We start from the raw sequence: 18,501 nt of genomic DNA on the forward strand, positions 1-18,501 counted from the left end.
GGCTTCGATTTTTCTCTGCTCGAGTTTTAGACATGGTTGAAAGAACGTTTCGCAAACATCCCCGGAACCGATTTTTTTCTGCTCGAGTTTTAAACAAGAGTCAAAAAACGTTCCACGAACGTTTCTGGAACCAAAGATTTAACGTTGAAGGGACATTCCAGCGCTGTCAAGAAGACTTTCCTGAACAACCGTGAGGGAACGTTAGCAGCGAACAAGCAGCAAACGTTCCCGCATCCTTCCGCGAACGTTTGCGGAACGTTCCCCGAACTGAAAATAGTTTGCTGAGATCACTTTCTTACAATTTTTTTATGATGAATCTTACACCTACTGATTGGGAGGTGTACTTCTTAAGTTCTAACTTAGTGTTACGTTTAAACTATCTGCGTGGTGCAACCTGTTATTTTTTAGTAGTTCGTAAACTCGGCCGTAGGGGCAATTTACGTCCACCTTAGGTTATGATGGAACTTACGTTTGGCTGGTTCAACCGGCTGAAGTCGTTAGTTCTCTCTCTCCGATTGTCAAGCGGGCATATCCCAGGATTCTGATTAACTTTAGCTTTGAAATATCGCTATTTTACTTAGCCTACTGAAATCCAACTAGCTAAAACCCACCTTCGTCAAATGCTAAATGTTGCTATGTTCTGAATGTCTTTTACACCTTGGATGCAACGTGACAGTTAAACTTCACAATGAGTTCAGTGAATTAATATACAAGTGTGATATGGCCAACAATGGGAAATTCAACCAAGCAGTGGAATAACAAACGCTAACAACTGAGCAACATACTTCAATCACAAGCGCAGTTGAATGAAGTTAACTGATGACAACATTAAAAGGAATCAAACGTTTAGCGATCATGAAATAATACAATACATGATGTCAACAAGTAGGAAGATAATGAAGAGCAGTAGTTCTATTCAACTACTTGTGCATGTAGGCTGTGGAAGATTGGTCAAATCTAAGGTTAGCAAGTAGGAAAGTTTAAGTGGATGACGTGAAAGTGAAAGTAAGACATTCAAAAGGCCAATAAAAAGTTAAGGTTGCTTTTAATATAGTACAAAGACGCAAAACTGGTGCTCACAGTGGCATATAATTACAGCATGAGGCTGCTGCTGAGAGCTCAAAGAAGCTCCAGTGCAAGCCAGTTATTTGTCAGTGTTGGGGTACCTACCTGCTCTGCTGTTTTATGTAATTTGATGTATAGATTTATGTGTAGGGTATCTGTGTCAGAAAATGACTTAATTGCTGTGTTGGCTAATCCTGTACGCAGTTCTGTCAGATTTTTTTCCAGACTGTGAAACTATTGGCGAAATGTATATATATAGATTCTGTTGTCTTTGAAAGGTTCTCTTATTGACGCATTTAATCACAATTTGGATTAACACCTGCTTTTACAAGGCGGAAATATTTAGGCGCAAAATAGATGGGCAGTTTTCATACATACAGACACATTTTACACTTCTCCTCTCATCTTTTTACACAAAACTCCCACTTTCCCCTGACCCTCCTATGAATGCATATGCATGAGAAGGAAAAGCGGAATTTGACATTTTCAGCTCCTGCTCCTGCCATTTTTTTACACGCACCTTGCGAAACATTACACCTGAAATCGGCGCAAAAGCGTTAGTACATCTGGCCCTGAGTTTTTAAATTATGAATCTACAAACCTCAAGCACATCTTGACTTAATAAACAAACCTCAAAGCATACGAAAGTGGTGGCGAAATAATGGAGACACGTAGCGAAGGGAATCTCATGGGGGAAAAAATCCAAAAAACTTCTTGTACAAAATAAATTCAAGCACTTTCAAGGACCTGTATCTATTTATGTCTATTTTCAAAAAGGGTCTTGAAAAAAAAATTCAGATTCACAAACTTTCAAGGATTTCAAGGACTCATGTTAGGTAAGTGTCTTTATGCTAAAAATAAGAACTTAATTTTGTAAGATTAACAACACTTGGTTAGACAGCAAGTTTTTGCAGTGCAGTAGTCTATAGTAAGATAATATGTGTTCATAACTCATTACTCAGTATTGCTCATCAAACAATATAGATTCAGTTTGCTAGAGATAGTTGTATTCAGAGAAGCAAAAATAACTGGATCAACTGATCCCAGAGCATGGGTTAAACTAAAGAGTTTTCTGGTTGGCTTTAATTGACAGTGCAGTTGAGACAGGTGGTAATGAAGTGGGAGAGAGATGGAGGTGGGATCAGGAAATGACCTCAGGTCGAAATCAAACCTGGGTGTCCATAGGTACAGAAATGCCATTATGGTTGATGTAGCACTAGTACTTCAGCAGAAGGGTGGGGCGTGATTTATGGCAGACATGAACTCACCTCAGGATCTGCACTTTACACTTTAAATTCTTCAGTCCATTGGACAGCTGTGTCATTCCTGAATCCAACAATGGATTGCTACTCAGGTCCAGTTCTGTCAGACTGGATGAGTCTGAACTTAGAACCGAGACTAGAGATGAACAGCTCTTCTCAGTCAGATCACAGCACTTCACACTGGGAGAAAACAACGACAAGTCTGAATATCCAAGTTAGTTAAGTTGCTCTCTCTCTCTCTGTCTCTCACACACACTCACACACACACACACACACACTACACACTACAAATGGATAGGCTTACCTCAGTTTCTCCAGTTTGCAGTGTGTATTCTTCAGTCCTTCAGACAGCAGCTCCACCCCTGAATCTCGTATTTTATCGTTGCTCAGATCCAGTTCTCTAAGAGTGCACCCATCTGATCTGAAAACTGTGGCCAGATCTGAGCAAATAGTCTCTGTTAATCCACAGTTAGACAACCTACAATCAAAACAATAAAAAATAAATGAATCAACACAAATATGTTGTATATCAATCACATTGATATATGAATTTAAGCGATCATACATGATAATAAGATGTCAGCAAGCAGTGGTTATACTCTGCACGTATAAACTTCTAACAGATTGGGAAGTGGATGACGTGAAAGTGAAAGTAGAAAGGCAAACAAAAGTCAAGTTGCTTTTGACACAATAAAGAAAATCTGGTGCTCTGATACTGATACTGCTGTCTCTGAAAGTTTCTCTAATTGACGCATTGAACCGCAATTTGGATTAAACCTGCTTTTAAAAGAGGTTTTCACCGCAAATCACGTGCTGTTATCATACATATGGCGGAATACCTAATCAATCACTATTAACACGCTATTAACGCTATTCTCCTCCCATGTGTTTATCCTTCCCTCGCCCTCCCATAAATGCATATGCATCAGTAACAAAAGTGCAGATAGGCATTCTGCGCTCCAATGGCATGCAAAATGTGCTTTGATCCATGTGGGATCAGTTTTGTCCATACAATGCCATGTTTTAAGGTGCAAACAGCGTCAGAAACAGGCGGTAATTTGACAAGGATTAGTTGTTAAGTAGAAAGCAGAAATCCAAATAGAAAGGCTGGAAAACATAGAAGCACTAACTTAAGTATCTTCAGTTTGCAGTGTGAATCCTTCAGTAGAGCAGAGAACTGCTTTACTTGTAAGTCTTCTAGATTCTTCCCACTCAGATCCAGCTCTGTCAGGAGTAAGGGGTTTGTACCATGAACTGAAGTAAGATACGCACAGGCTTCCTCTGCAGCATCACTCTCCAAGAACCTACAGAGAGAGAAAGAATATATTCATGTCAATGATCATTCATTATTTGTTTGATGCTACTACATATTTGAGAAGGAAACATACAGCATACAGTTACACATACAGCATAACCCTCCAACACTTTATCTGTGATTGTTAATTCTATTTGGTCTACTTGTTGGTATTTCTAAATTTAGGCCATATGATATTACTATAAAATAATGTATTGTAAGTTGCTTTTGACAAAAGCGTCTGTTAATAACCATATACATAAAAATAAACATACATTTCAGCATCTAAAAGATATTCTGGTAACACTTTGTAATAAGGTGCCATAATAAATAGCAAACTAGTCATTACCTAACCCTTTGTTAATATTTGTTAATTGTTACTAAAATATCTATTTGACACAAGTTAATAGTTTTCTTTATCATTAATTAAGTATTTGTTGTATGCATAACATTTGTATGTTAATTGTTCAACAAATAAAAAACAATCTAATATTGTATTAATATGTGTTAATAGTAAACTAAATGTATTTTAGCACTAATGAACAGTTATTTCTTGCATCATTTAAATGTTAAATGTTTTTTACAAACTATATGTAATATAAAAGTTAATGACATTATTATTTAACTAATTGTTATCAAACTGTGTTTCTGCCTATCCCAATATGAACCACTCCTCATAGGACCCTTACAATAAAGGTGGTTAAGTTTAATTCATATATTAGTAATATATAGCTATCAACGTGGGGCCCCTTATAATAAAGTTGGTAAAGCTTAATTAATATATTAGTAATATAGTAACACACACAGACAGATTATGATATTATATCTACACAGATTAGTAATATACACAGACAGACAAAGCTAATGACATAAACAATGTTTCACAGTGTTTCACAGCTTATGTCTCACAGTCTAGCACAATCCTAGTACATCCACACAGGTGAGGTCTAGATTTGGTCAGATTCTCAAACCAGTTGACAGATTGATTCAAACTATGTCAAGGCAAGATATTGTTCACACACATATGTCTATGCAGGCTATCTGCAGGTCAGTGTTTCAGGTTTTTCATGATTAGACATAGTTAGAGTTGAGGTCATACACACGTTTGGTAACATGGTTATGTGATTTCTGATTTAGCCTCGTGAGACCATCCTGATCTCGTGAGCTTCAGGGTTTCACTCGCAGATCAGTCTGGCAACTTTTCGTTAAAGATAATTTGGAGCAGTTCACCAAACGAACGTCTAATCAGCGTTGGCTTTGTGGCGGGTTGAGGTGTGACGCAACGAACAACATGACGGCATCCACAGATGAGATGAGCATAGCTATTGCGCAAGTTTTATTCAAATTAGAAAGTATTCCTGGGTCAGCTGTGAAGCTATGAGTCTCAGCCATGCAGCTGGGAGGAATGAACGACACAAACATCCTCCACGGCCGATTCCAGTTCATAATGGAGGAATATACTTTCTTCAGAAGTGTAGGGTCTACCGTGAAAACTTGATGGGAATTGTCGTTGATTAGGTTCATGTCACATACAAATGGTAAGTTAAAACATATTAACGTTCGTTTTTTTACCTAACTTAATTGTATGTTACATGAAGGCATTAGAAGAACATTTTGTTCATCTAATTGGTTGATTTGGCCCGTCAATAACCAACAAATGTGGTGATAGACAGATGGTTTATCCAATCAGCTAACCAGTATTTCCGCCCCTTCCCAAAAGTTCTTCAATGAAAAGTTCCCAGATAGATATGCGGAGCAAATCCATCTGGCGGAGTCAGGTTATTTCTCATTAGCTTTATGGAAATTTTTTCTGTTTTTTTTTTTGCTTTCTTTTCTTTTCTTAGTGGCTGTAAATAGGTCTCGTGGGGTATATAAGGCACCCTACTGCCAGTGGTTGGTTGGAGAGTTTGCGCACCTCTTCTTCCACTTCATACTTATTGGATACCTTTGTGGTTGGCTGTCCTTTAACCCTCTAACCGCCCATGTCGCAATATTGCGACAAGCGTCATTACTGAATAAAACAGACGATAGACACGAGTACAGTGTAAAATCTCATTTGTACTCTTGACCACTAGTTGGCAGACACCCAGAGCTTCCATTCAAGCTCAACCTTTTTTTTCAAAGTTTTCAGGAAGCATGCGAAAAACACGCGAGAAACACACGAAGAAGACGTGCATTTCCTCCATAACGCGGAAGCGATGCGGGCCATAGTTTTGCACAAATTGAAGCAGAAATACACCAAGTGTTGAAAAAAAAATTCACGTGTGATGAAGTCTTGGATCTGTTATTCACCTATTCTGATTCTGAAGGAGAATATCTGCCTTTTGGAGAATATGATCGATCGTCTATTGACTGATAGTCACGGTGCGTCTGTGAATGGAGGTACGTCTTTGCGATAGTGTCCACTAAGCATACCATGCTTATTTCGACCCTTTGCCCAACATAGCTGGAGGTGCCAGTGGCAATAGTGATGATAGTGTCCGTAATGGACGTGGTATAGACAGCAGGGGTTGTAAAAATAGGACTCTGGAAGTAGAAATAGGAACTGATTTGACCAGGCTACTTTATTGTATAGTAGCATAGGGTTTGTGATTATAGTAATAGTTAGTGGGTTTGATCCAGCAAGCCCACTATTGTTCTTCTTAAGTTTACTTTATTTATTTATTCAGCCATGCTGTGGGCTTGCGGAGCAAGCCCACTATTGTTCTTCTTAAGTTTTCTTATATCTTCTTTTTCACCCACTTTTTGGCCGAACTACTGCTCCTAGACCGTTTGAGCTATCGACGCGGTTCGAACTCCAAAAATTCAAGCCGGAACCGGTGTAACTTGCTTGTTGATTTCGTGTCGCTGGCCCTTGTCGTTTTCGCGGTATTCCCGTTTTTCGGCGTTTTTGGGCCCCATTGAAATGAATGGCGGAATGTTCAAGGATTCTAATTCGATTGTGACATCACAGCTCTAATTGTTTAAGCTTGCACCTGGCAGAGTTCTGAGCCATCTGGCAGAGCTCTAATGGGCTGGGCTGGGCTGTCTGTGTATATGAAGGTGTGTGCATGTAACTTTTGACCCGTATGTCCGATTTTCATGAATGAGGTACCGTTGGAATCCTCGAAAGAAGCCCAGTTCAATGCCTTGCCAGCGTGTAAAGGTAATGTAAAAAAAGATGAGACAGCGCAAAGCGCTGTCTCATCTTTTTTTTAAAGCCAAACCATGTTCATATAGGTCATTAAAAAAATAAATAAATAGTATTTTCCCAATCCATTCAGCCCAGTCCTATGCCCAGCTAGCTCCATTCAAACTTACTCATGTGTACAGTTGTATAGATTATTACATTGAGAAACACACTTTCATACAGATATTATGCACATCCACGCATCATTACTATTCAAGTTAAGTTACTCATCATTGCCCGGCAAGAAGTCCACAATCAATTCAATTGTCTTGCCACGATCTGTGGAGCTTACAGACAACGTTATATTACTGTAGGTTCTGTATGCTATTTAAAGCCGACCTAACGATGAGTCCCTTTAAGACGGTGTGTTGCAATGCATTCTGGGTGCTGTGCTGTGATCCGACGGCTGGTCACCTGACCCACCAAACACAACGATGCTTGAACCAGAATTCTTACATTCAGGCATTCAAATGAAATGCAATTAAATAGCATATCAATCATGCAACAATGCAAAAACAATGAAACTAGTGTAGGCCTAATTATATTTTACATTAGTAAAGCAGTACTCTGATGTGCATGCTTTCACAAACTTTTGTGAACAATCTTAGCACTTTAAACATTGACTGTTTTGAAGTGCATGTAGGCAATATAGTATAAAAATAATAATAATAATTGTGATATCGTTACAATTTGATGGGGGGGTGGGAGGAGGGGTGGGTTCATGTAGGTGGGCCCTATGACCCCAAAGTATGCCTTGACTGGGCCTCAGGTCAAAGAAGTTTGAGAAAGGCTGATGTAGACGACAAAGCAGCAAGGAGGCGTCGTGTGATCATTTAAACAAGTTTTATGACAAGGTCGATGAGGGTGGGAAAAATCGTACATTTCTGTGCAAACTTTGCCCGCACTTCAGTCAAATTCAGTCACATTGTCTTTTAAGAAAATGCAGTCCATTTTTCGGTTCCAGCAGCCAACAACCTCAGAACGGACCCTTCAGGCCTCTCAGGAGGCCTGGCCTTCTAACCTAGATCGACGCGGTTCGAACTCCAAAAATTCAGGCCCGAACCGGTGTAACTTGCTTGTTACTTTCGTGTCGCTGGCCCTTGTCGTTTTCGCGGTATTCCGGTTTTTCTGCGTTTTTGGGCCCCATTGAAATGAATGGCGGAATGCTGGGGCTTTATGACATCACAGCACCTCATTACTTGCACCTGGTAAAACTCTGCTGCTAGAGTTGATTACTTGCACCTGGCAGAGTTCTAAGCCATCTGGCAATGTCTAATGGGCTGGGCTGGGCTGTCTGTGTATATGAAGGTGTGTGCATGTAACTTTTGACCAGTATGTCCGATTTTCATGAATGAGGTACCGTTGGAATCCTTGAATGAAGCCCAGTCCAATGCCTTGCCAGCACTAAGTGTAAAGGTAATGTAAAAAAAGATCGCGCTGTCTCATCTTTTTTTTAAAGCCAAACCATGTTCATATAGGTCATTAAAAAAAATAAAAAATAAAGTATTTTACCAATCCATTCAGCCCAGTCCTATGCCCAGTTAGCTCCATTCGAACTTAGTCATGTGTACAGTAGTATAGATTATTACATTGAGAAACACACTTTCATACAGATATCATGCACATCCACGCAGCATTACTATTCAAGTTACTCATCGTTGCCCAGCAAGAAGTCCACAATCAATTCAATTGTCTTGCCACGATCTGTGGAGCTTACAGACAACGTTATATTACTATAGGTTCTGTATGCTATTTAAAGCCGACCTAACGATGAGTCCCTTTAAGACGGTGTGTTGCAATGCATTCTGGGTGCTGTGCTGTGATCCGACGGCTCGTCACCTGACCCACCAAACACAACGATGCTTGAACCAGAGCACTTGAACTAAACGTAGTAAAAATAAATAGCTACCAAGGCTCCAAATAGCAACACACTTACACCGTAGCATAATGAAGGTATCTACATGTAAACCGAAGCATTCAGAACTGTGTAAGTCTACAGGCAGTTTATTAAAAAGAAAAACAGTACCGTTCACGTCTCGTTCACACAGACGGGCGCCATCTTGAGACAACACAACTCTCTGGGATGTGGCGTAATCTCCCGTGAAACCTTGTTGCCAGAACAGCAGGAAGAGGTAACAGGATAGCAGCACGAAAGATACACAGGATGCACACGGAATTTGAACGAATTTGAAGACATCGAACGAACCCTTTTTGTTTGATGGACGTCCTTATCAGTCTATGGTCTAACTTATGAACGTGTCGGGTCAACGTCAACGATAAGTAAGTTAGGCTAACGTAAACGTTAGCTATTTGCTGTTGTCATATGCTATATGCTTTAGGCTACGTGATGGCCATTTATCACACTAATTTTAGGTACTACTTTTACGAGGTCTGTAGTTCTGTCAAAATGTATCTTATCGTTGAACAGACTACATGGTTATCTTCCTTAGACTTCGTAGATGTAGTTACTACAATTTGGAAGCGAATTTCGAAGTGTAAATATGGTTTTAATGTGTAAACAGACCAACCGCGATTTTGCAATTAAGTGAATAGAGTCTTTTTAGGTAGGGCTACTAGGCTACTTTCACGAACTCTGTAGTTCTGTCAAAATTTATATTATCTATGAACAGACTACATGGTTATCTTCCTTAGACTTCGTAGATGTAGTTACTACAATTTGGAAGCGAATTTCAAAGTGTAAATATGGTTTTAATGTGTAAACAGACCAACCGCGATTTTGCAATGAAGTGAATGGAGTCTTTTTAGGTAGGGCTACTAGGCTCACGAAGTCTGTAGTTCTGTGAAAATGTAGGCTATCTATGAACGGACTACATGGTTATCTTCCTTAGACTTCGTAGATGTAGTTACTACAATTTGGAAGCGATTTTCGAAGTGTAAATATGGTTTTAATGTGTAAACAGACCAACCGCGATTTTGCAATTAAGTGAATGGAGTCTTTTTAGGTAGGGCTACTAGGCTCACGAAGTCTGTAGTTCTGTCAAAATGTATCTTATCTATGAACGGACTACATGGTTATCTTCCTTAGACTTCGTAGATATAGTTACTACAATTGGAAAAATGGAAGCGAAATTCGAAGTGCAAATATGGTTTAAATGTGTAAACAAGACGCCTGATGTTTAATATATATTAATGAATGGGCACAGTATTATTGTGTACAGTAATGGGCTATCATTAGTATGTAAACAGTTCATGTGTTATGTGATTTACATAAACTAGTAAACAACAGAAATGTTAAAAGCTGGTATTGTGTTTCCTGAATTCTTACATTCAGGCATTCAAATGAAATGTAATTAAATAGCATATCAATCATGCAACAATGCAAAAACAATGAAACTAGTGTAGGCCTAATTATATTTTACATTAGTAAAGCAGTACTCTGATGTGCATGCTTTCACAAACTTTTGTGAACAATCTTAGCACTTTAAACATTGACTGTTTTGAAGTGCATGTAGGCAATATAGTATAAAAATAATAATAATAATTGTGATATCGTTACAATTTGATGGGGGGGTGGGAGGAGGGGTGGGTTCATGTAGGTGGGCCCTATGACCCCAAAGTATGCCTTGACTGGGCCTCAGGTCAAAGAAGTTTGAGAAAGGCTGATGTAGACGACAAAGCAGCAAGGAGGCGTCGTGTGATCATTTAAACAAGTTTTATGACAAGGTCGATGAGGGTGGGAAATATCGTACATTTCTGTGCAAACTTTGCCCGCACTTCAGTCACATTCAGTCACATTGTCTTTTAAGAAAATGCAGTCCATTTTTCGGTTCCAGCAGCCAACAACCTCAGAACGGACCCTTCAGGCCTCTCAGGAGGCCTGGCCTTCTAACCTAGTGACCACCATAGCAACCAGCATGATTGCCCTAGCAACCAGCATAGCAACCACTATATTTATGCGTTTTAGCTTATTGGATGTTGCGTTAATGCAGATAACTTTTGATCCGTGTGCCCGATTTTCATAAATGAGGTACCGTTGGAATCCTTGGATGAGGCCGAGTTCCATGCCCCTGATCAAACCCACTCTTGCAGTTCCTCGGAACCGCAATTCTAGTTTACTATTGTTGGTTTACATGTGACTGTATTCCTGTTCATTTGTTATGTCGGTGAAATGACAAAAAAAGAAAGTAAAACTGCTCAAATATGTTCAACATGTAGTACTTACTGAAATGTACATAATTCACGGTGGTTACCATCCAGTGACGTCATAATATGCAAATTAGATGAGTACATTTACCCCATTCATAAACTTCTGTTCATACTAAATGATTTTCACATTTACAGTAGGACTTTATCTCTGACCACTTGCAAGCCATGGCATTTAGAAATTTTGATGTACAAATCCAATTTATTCTTTTTAAACCCTGGCGGCTAAAGGGTTAATTGGTGACCCTCTGTCTAGTGTTTGACAGTAGTGTACTTTTTGCCTTTGGAAGTACTGTTTGGTTGCTGCTCGAATTTTACGAAATTCAGGGGAGGTGGGTGTAACAGAGTTAGAAATGTAGTTTAGGGAGGTATTTTGCACGTTTATTTTTTAACCAATGCGCCCAGGGGTGTGGCAATTAACAACCTAGGGAGGGGCCTGGCACATTGTCTAAAAATCGCTATTGTACACCTGGTCAGAAGTCTATGGCGAGTTGTTTATATGTTATTGTAAGAGCGCATTGTCAACAGTTGGTTAGCATAATTAGCTATGTTAGCATAGTTAACATAACTGCTAGCAAACATTAGAGCCATTCCAACTATTAGTTATCGTCAACTATCTACTATCTAGAGCCTTTAAACTATTTGTCTATCAACACACATTAAACTATCAGTCTATCTACATTCAACTTTTAAACTGTCTACTTCTAAACTACAGTGGGCAGTGCTTCGACTTGGCCAGCTTCACTCGCGGTCCGCGCGTGGGGCCACGCGGTATCACGCGACATTAATTTGTATTTTCCCAGTGAGACGCTGCAACAACCCAAACAACCGGTAGATGGCTCAAGTGAGCAGGGTGTCTCGTAAAAAGAAATGGAGCCTGGAAAACCCTACACAGACTTCACTACAGACTTTAGCAGACTGGTTTAGAAATAATTTAATAGCCAGAAATATGCCTGCCCTGCCTTAATAAAGAAATATTTGGTTAACTGCGAGTGAATCCCGTTTGCAGCCGTAGAAGAAACGCAGGACAAATTAAACATTCTGGTTTTCTCCGAGTGCAACGATGATAGACAGACATCATTTGGACAAAATATAGAGCATATTAACCTCCGTTGCTCAGCCAAATGCCTTCCTGTTACGTCCTGTTATCACGGAGTTACAGGCGATAACGATTTTTTAAGGTCACAAGTTTACTTCATTAGCGGTTTATTTTTTTGATTATTAAAGAGTGTTTTTCATTTAAAGGTTTGACTTCGTGCTTATTCAGTAGAGCATTTAGTGCTTTTCCCAATCCCAGACGTTCACATTGCATGTTTGTTTGTAATGGATGCAACCGCGAGATAGGCTACGCGTTTGACGGCAATGAGTTGTGAACGGACATGAACCAAGACATATAGCCCAGCAGCAATCTAGGGACTGTTCGTTATTTATTGAAGGGGCCACCGGAGGAATTTTGAGTGCTTCAGTCAAAAGTTGCATGACCCTCCCTTGCCTGCTAGAAATTGTTCAATGACCCTCCGACAGAATTGTTAAAAAAGATATGACCCTCCCCTTGCCAATTGTCGCATGTCTTCCGTTTGCGCTGCTTTGCGCCACAGCCACACACTGTGATAACGTTCTTAAATCAATCTTTCGTGAGCTTGCATGCTACCAGTCCTTCCTTTTCAAATGTGTTGCGCCTGTTTGCACAATTTCACAAATAATCATATGTGATTAATAATATGACAAATAATCCCTGTGCATTGGGACCGAAAAAATGCATGCCAACTTTTTCCGTGTTTATCACGTATTTTAACTTTCCCCCGCTGTCTTGCCGTAGAATAGGCTATCCCAGATTTTAATACTCTCATAACAACCCTGCCATCGGGCCTGTCTCTGTGTTGCCCTGTTGCTACCCCTTGCCCTTCCAACGAAACAGATGTCTTCAAATCATCGTTTTCCTTACTTAAATGTCATAAACATACAACTTTATGCAGCAGAATTACGCAAAGGCTACTTGGAACATAACACATTTGACAAAGGACAGATGTATCATAACACCCCCAATCATCACCACTTTTGTTCAGAAATTCTAAAACAACGATGTTTTTTTAACACTTCAAAATAACATTTGCTAAATTAACCTTACATTTTTCAGTAGCCATAGGTGTGTAGATTTGAACAAAATCTGGTTTGGTTCTTAACGGCACATGGACGGTTAGACCGAGAATTCTTGTCGTGAAATTAAAATTCCACTGGAGCTCCAAGCGGTTGTGTACACACGCAGCCTTACAACACTGTTTACAGCTCTTTGAGTCACGGTAAAATGTCATTTTTGGTACATAGCTAATTTAGATACACCTATGGTGTGGGTGGTTGCGTCTCTTTAGGAGTCCGCTGTCTTGGTTTGTATAGAAATGGATATAAGTGACACGTACACGCAAGACGGTGGAAATACGGGACCGACGGTAGGGGGAGTTCCGATATGTTGCTAGTGACAAAATATTAACTTTCAGTGTTTTACGATGTCTTTGTCATGGGGAAGTGTTTTTCCCCATGCATTTATTCTAGGCTACTGTCAGTGACTGCCGTGAGAGAAGCGGGTTCTGTGTTTCGTTCATGTCAGTGACTGACGCGAGAGAAGCGGTGTCTGTGTTGTGTTGCATTGCGTTGCGTTAATTTATTTTCATTGGGCATACCGTGCCGTGCCGTCAACAGCTCTTCAGTTCTGACAAAGCCAAAATTACTCCTTTTGAAACAATGAGTGCAGGAAGCGCGTTTGTATGGTTATATTGCTTGACGGGGGGGATCCCAAGCAGCTTTCAGCCATAAGGCTACTTTGAGAACATTTCAATTCACCCGACACTAATATTCAAAATGTTGAAAACTATTTCGGCATAGCCTATAAAGCAGTTTAATTAAATGGAATGTTAGTTGTAAACAAACAAGCTACTTGGTGAGGCTTGGCCTCACATGTGCGCTCGTGCCTTAGATCAGGGGTCCCCAACCTTTTACGTACCATGGACCGGTTTGATTCCCATATTTTTTTCACGGACCGTGGGGGGCGTACTTGAAAAGAACTAGCTCCAGTTATGTATGAACAGTGAAGGTAACGAACTCTTAAAAACGTGAAAAACGTGAACTTGAAGAAGTGAAAATGGAACAATATGAACTATGAAAATTGAACAACTTGAAGCTACATCTATCAAGTGTGAACATGCTTAACAAAATATGGGAACAAAACATGGGAACTAAACGTGCATTACGAATCAGTGGGAGCCCTGTGCTTGTTTCCCTGCAACAAGACAGTGACACCCTCAGTGTGTTTGAAATGTCCAGTCGATTGCGCAATTTGGTTTTAGTCGCAGTCATTGCAGAAAACCCGGCCTCGCATAGATACGTGGTGGGAAATGGTAGCAACATTTTCAGCGCTTTTACGGCTATCTCGGGATATTCTGCTTTGGTTTTGATCCAAAAACCCGCCAGAGAGGTTTCCTCATACACACTTTTAAGACCACCGTCATTTGCAATTTCGATCAACTGCTCTTCCTCCTGCGCTGACATGTTAGGACTATTCGGGATATTGACAAATGGGTTGCGGACCCACTAATTGGTTTGCCGTGGATCTTTGGAGGATGGGAAGTAGCCTTACGCTCAAACTCATTTGAAAGCGCAACAAGGTGATCGCGCACCAGCTGCAAGAGAAAGGGCCCTGCCTCAGTCTCTCCCAAAACCCCCACTACTGTTTGGAACATATCAAATACACCCAGTCCCCATTCGTCCCCACAAATCAAGCTTGGCTTTAAATGCAGCGACTTTATCTGCCAGTTTAAAGACAGTCGTCATTCTCCCCTGGAGTGACAGGTTGAGGTCATTAAGCAACCCGAATATGCCACATAGGTAAGCGAGTTTTGACCCCCAGTCCTCATCACTAAAATGTGCAGCTAACGGTGACTTTTTTTCTGTAAGAAATCTCTGCAGCGGCTCTCGCAACTTAAACACCCTGGCCAGTGTCTGCTAAAGATGCTTGTTTTTTGTTGCTCATTCTAGCAGTTTAGCTAACTTCGTGTGACACTACCGTTCGCCAAGAACTGATCAAGTGAAGTGAGCTGACCTGAGGCTGCGCAGCGCTGAAGGCAATATGTAAAGTGTTGAAGGCGGGACAGACGTAAGAAAATAGACCTTGCAAAATGCAAACATGCGTGCAATCAAACAACTGCATATAGGCCTATGCCATGTAAAAACGTGACATTATTGCGAATTAAATTGAGTTTAGTTTGCATGCATTTTTTAAAAACTCATGTCGTAGACTACGGCCCGGTTAGGAATGTACGGGCCGCGGCCCGGTGGTTGGGGACCGCTGCCTTAGATGGCAGGAAAAATCTTCAGCCGACCACCCGATTCACGTTGGCTGGGGGGGAAGGGGGGCCATCAGACATTTGTGACCAGTTAATCCGGCCCTGCCCCCCAACAAATCACACCTTCCCACCTCTGACAGCTTAAAAGAATTCACAGACCTATTCACAAACCTGCGGCATTTTGCCGTGTTTTGAAATCCTATGTAGCTTTCAATAGTGAGGAAGCAATTTTGCATTGTAGGCATAACTAACATGCAATAACGCCACCAACAACAACCAAAACTAGGCTAATCATTGTCAAAATGTAAATTAAATGTAACATTATTGTGTATCAAATTAAAATGTTCTCTTTTGCAAACGTAGGCATAGTAACAGAATAATTTAATAATGTTACAAAGATACTACATCAATCCGTATGTTTCATTAGGCTACTAGGCTATTTGTTTTGCCTTATTATTGATTCATTTAGGCTAGGCCTTTTTATTCAGGGGCCGTATTCACAAAGAATTTTAAGGCTAAAAGTAGCTCCTAACTGGCGAATTTAGGAGCCACTCCTAAAAATAATGGGCGTGTCACTCCTAACTTTAGGACTCCTAATTTTTTCACAAAAAGTAATTCACGAAGCATTTTAGACCAAAAAGTAGCACCTACAAGTCTGGGACAGCTTAAAAGAATTCGAGAGGACTCCTAACTCACTAAGACCTATTCATAAACAGCTTTTTGTGGCATTTTACGCTGCGATGTTTTGAAATGTGCTATGCGGCAACAGGAGCTTCCAATCTCGAGGGAACAATTTTGCATTCATAAAAGGAATGCAATAACGCCACAAACAACAACCAAAACTACTCATTGTTAACATGTAAATTAAATGTAACATTTCATTGGGAATCAAATTAAAATGTTCTCTTTGCAAACGTAGCCTAGGCATATGGTGACAGATTAATTTAATAATGTTGCAAAGGTACTGCATCAATCCATAGGCCTATGTTTCATTAGGCTACTAGGCTATTTGTTTTGCCTTACTCTTTATTCATTTAGGCTAGGCCTTTTTATTCAGTTATTAATCATCTTCCGTCCTTCTCACTACTTGTGTAGCGCACGCATTCTCCGACCTGTCACCTGTCACTCATCATCGGAAGGGAGGTGTTTGGAATCATTCCCGCGTTACAATCGTCAGCCAATCAAGGTGGTCACTTCAGTCAAGTTCGTGCATGAGTAATGACGTCATCTATAGCAACGAAGACTCACTCCTAGTTTAGCAGTTGTCTGAAAGGCTTTGTGAATAACTTTTAAGAGAAAACTCCAAGCTAAAATCTTTTAGTGTGATTTAGGAGTAGCCTACTCCTAGTGGTAAGATAAAAGCCTTTCTGAATAGCCTATGGCCCCAGTTATTCATCATCTTCCGTCCTTGTGTAGCGCACGCATTCTGAGACCTGTCACCTGTCACTCATTCTCGTAAGGGAGGTGTTTGGAATCATGCCCGCGTTACAATCATCAGCCAATCAAGGTGGTCACGCTTGCTCATTTACACAAATTAATGGTCGAATATTACTGATGATCATTGTTATTTAAGAACATGTATAGGGCACCAAAAACATCTTGCTCGTAATAAAGCATCATACCGCACATTGTGGCGGGTCTGTTATTTACTGTAGGCTGCGCAAACCACAGGGCAAGCCTGCATTCGAGGCCTTCTGTTAAAGAATTTTATATAAAGCCTGCGCTAACAGTAATCCTCCTGCCCCTGATAGGCCTACCACAGCTGTGGATATGTGTGGAATGTTCAAGTAATAACACAATCCAATGTGTGTCTCAATTGTCCCCCGCTGACCACCTCACACATTTCTCTAGATTTTGCAACGAATTTACATGACACATTGCCATAAAATATGCCAGTTTTAGGACACAGAATAATGTTTGTAATGATACCAGTTAGGCCTACGTTTAACAGTATCAAGTGTAATGAGCTATTCATTGTCGAAGGTGCATGGTCAAGTGAAATTCTTACTTTGGAAAACAAACATTTGCCGATATCATCGCCGATCATCAGAATATTGCTCTGGACTGCAGGTAACTTGTTAAGCCAGTGGTTCTCAAACTTTTATTTAATTCCCCACTTTGATCAAGGGGCATGACTGATGATAGTGGAGATAACGTGTTATCCCGAGGCCTTTGCCAGTCAGCATCTCCGACGGTACCCTATTAAAAATATACGTTTTCGATGTCCCAAACGGAGAGACATAGGCTACTTTATTGTTTTTAACGATCTCTATGCTACTCACAAAAATGTAGGCATGGGGACATGATGAAGTAGGCTATCCAACTGTCGTGTGTTAAATTATTGTGATTACGAGCCAGTGGTTTTCAAACATGCGTGACTCGGACATCTAACTAAATGCAACAGGCTCATATCGTCCTCGCATTCGCAAAATGAGGACCAGTGTTTTGTCAAATTGCAAATTGCTATTCGTTTTAACGAATTTTTATGATAGTATGCTTTTTGTATAGGCTACTATCTTAATCTTGGAATATCGGGAGGGAAGTGGCGCGTCTGCAGTCAGCCAAATATAATGTAATTCTGCGGCATAAAGCAGATGTATTTGTTTATTGTACAGAAAAATAAAAAATTACATGTCAAGCAGTCAATTGACTACATTGCAGTCAAGAAGTAGGGCAAATTAAGACACTGTTTTGATTTGCGTAGTTGCATTGCCCCCAACACTGACAATAACATAGCAGATTTCGCTACCACCGTGTAGTCAAGCTTTAAGCCATACCCAAGTAGCCTTAATCGAGGTAATGTTTAATTATGCATGATTTATTTTGTTATTGAATTCGTAGGCTGGGATTCCTCTCGGTAACAATTATGTTTGGTAGCCTCCTGCTTTTTCAGAGGGGGCGGCAGTCAGGCTACTGACAGAGCGATGTACAGTGGCAGAGCGACGCACAGTGGCTGAAAGTGGTACTAAAGCTTCACGCAGCTTCACGCCTCGTAATGCGCGAATGAAGTGGCCATTTGAAAGCGATGCCCACTGTATCAACTTTTATTAAGCTATGCTATGTTTGTCCTAGTTTCATTTTCATGCACTCGTAATTACAATTACTCGCAATTACAATTACATTCTCTAGTTCTTATTATTTTTCTTCTACGCATTTGTGCGTTTAATGCGGTTTCAACCATTTGACGTAGAAACTTCGTTCAAACTGCGT

The 18,501-nt window shown here is 40.3% G+C and overlaps 1 protein-coding gene across 1 annotated transcript in view; it reads right to left on the reverse strand.

Moving 5' to 3' along the window:
• LOC143132185 (uncharacterized) overlaps positions 1–18,501 on the reverse strand; it is a 223,345-nt gene that overhangs the window by 1,890 nt on the left and 202,954 nt on the right. Inside the window, exons 55-57 of the mRNA XM_076291544.1 lie at positions 3,458–3,631; positions 2,632–2,805; positions 2,334–2,507 (exon numbers count right to left, since the gene is read on the reverse strand). Coding sequence (XP_076147659.1) covers positions 2,334–2,507; positions 2,632–2,805; positions 3,458–3,631 — 522 coding nt within the window. The remainder of the gene's footprint in view (positions 1–2,333; positions 2,508–2,631; positions 2,806–3,457; positions 3,632–18,501) is intronic.

Source organism: Alosa pseudoharengus, unplaced genomic scaffold (genome assembly GCF_046254945.1).
Source record: "Alosa pseudoharengus isolate Yale_2024_CS ecotype anadromous, Long Island Sound unplaced genomic scaffold, YU_APseudo_1.1 YU_APseudo_1.1_scf_19, whole genome shotgun sequence".
NCBI lineage: Eukaryota > Metazoa > Chordata > Actinopteri > Clupeiformes > Clupeidae > Alosa > Alosa pseudoharengus.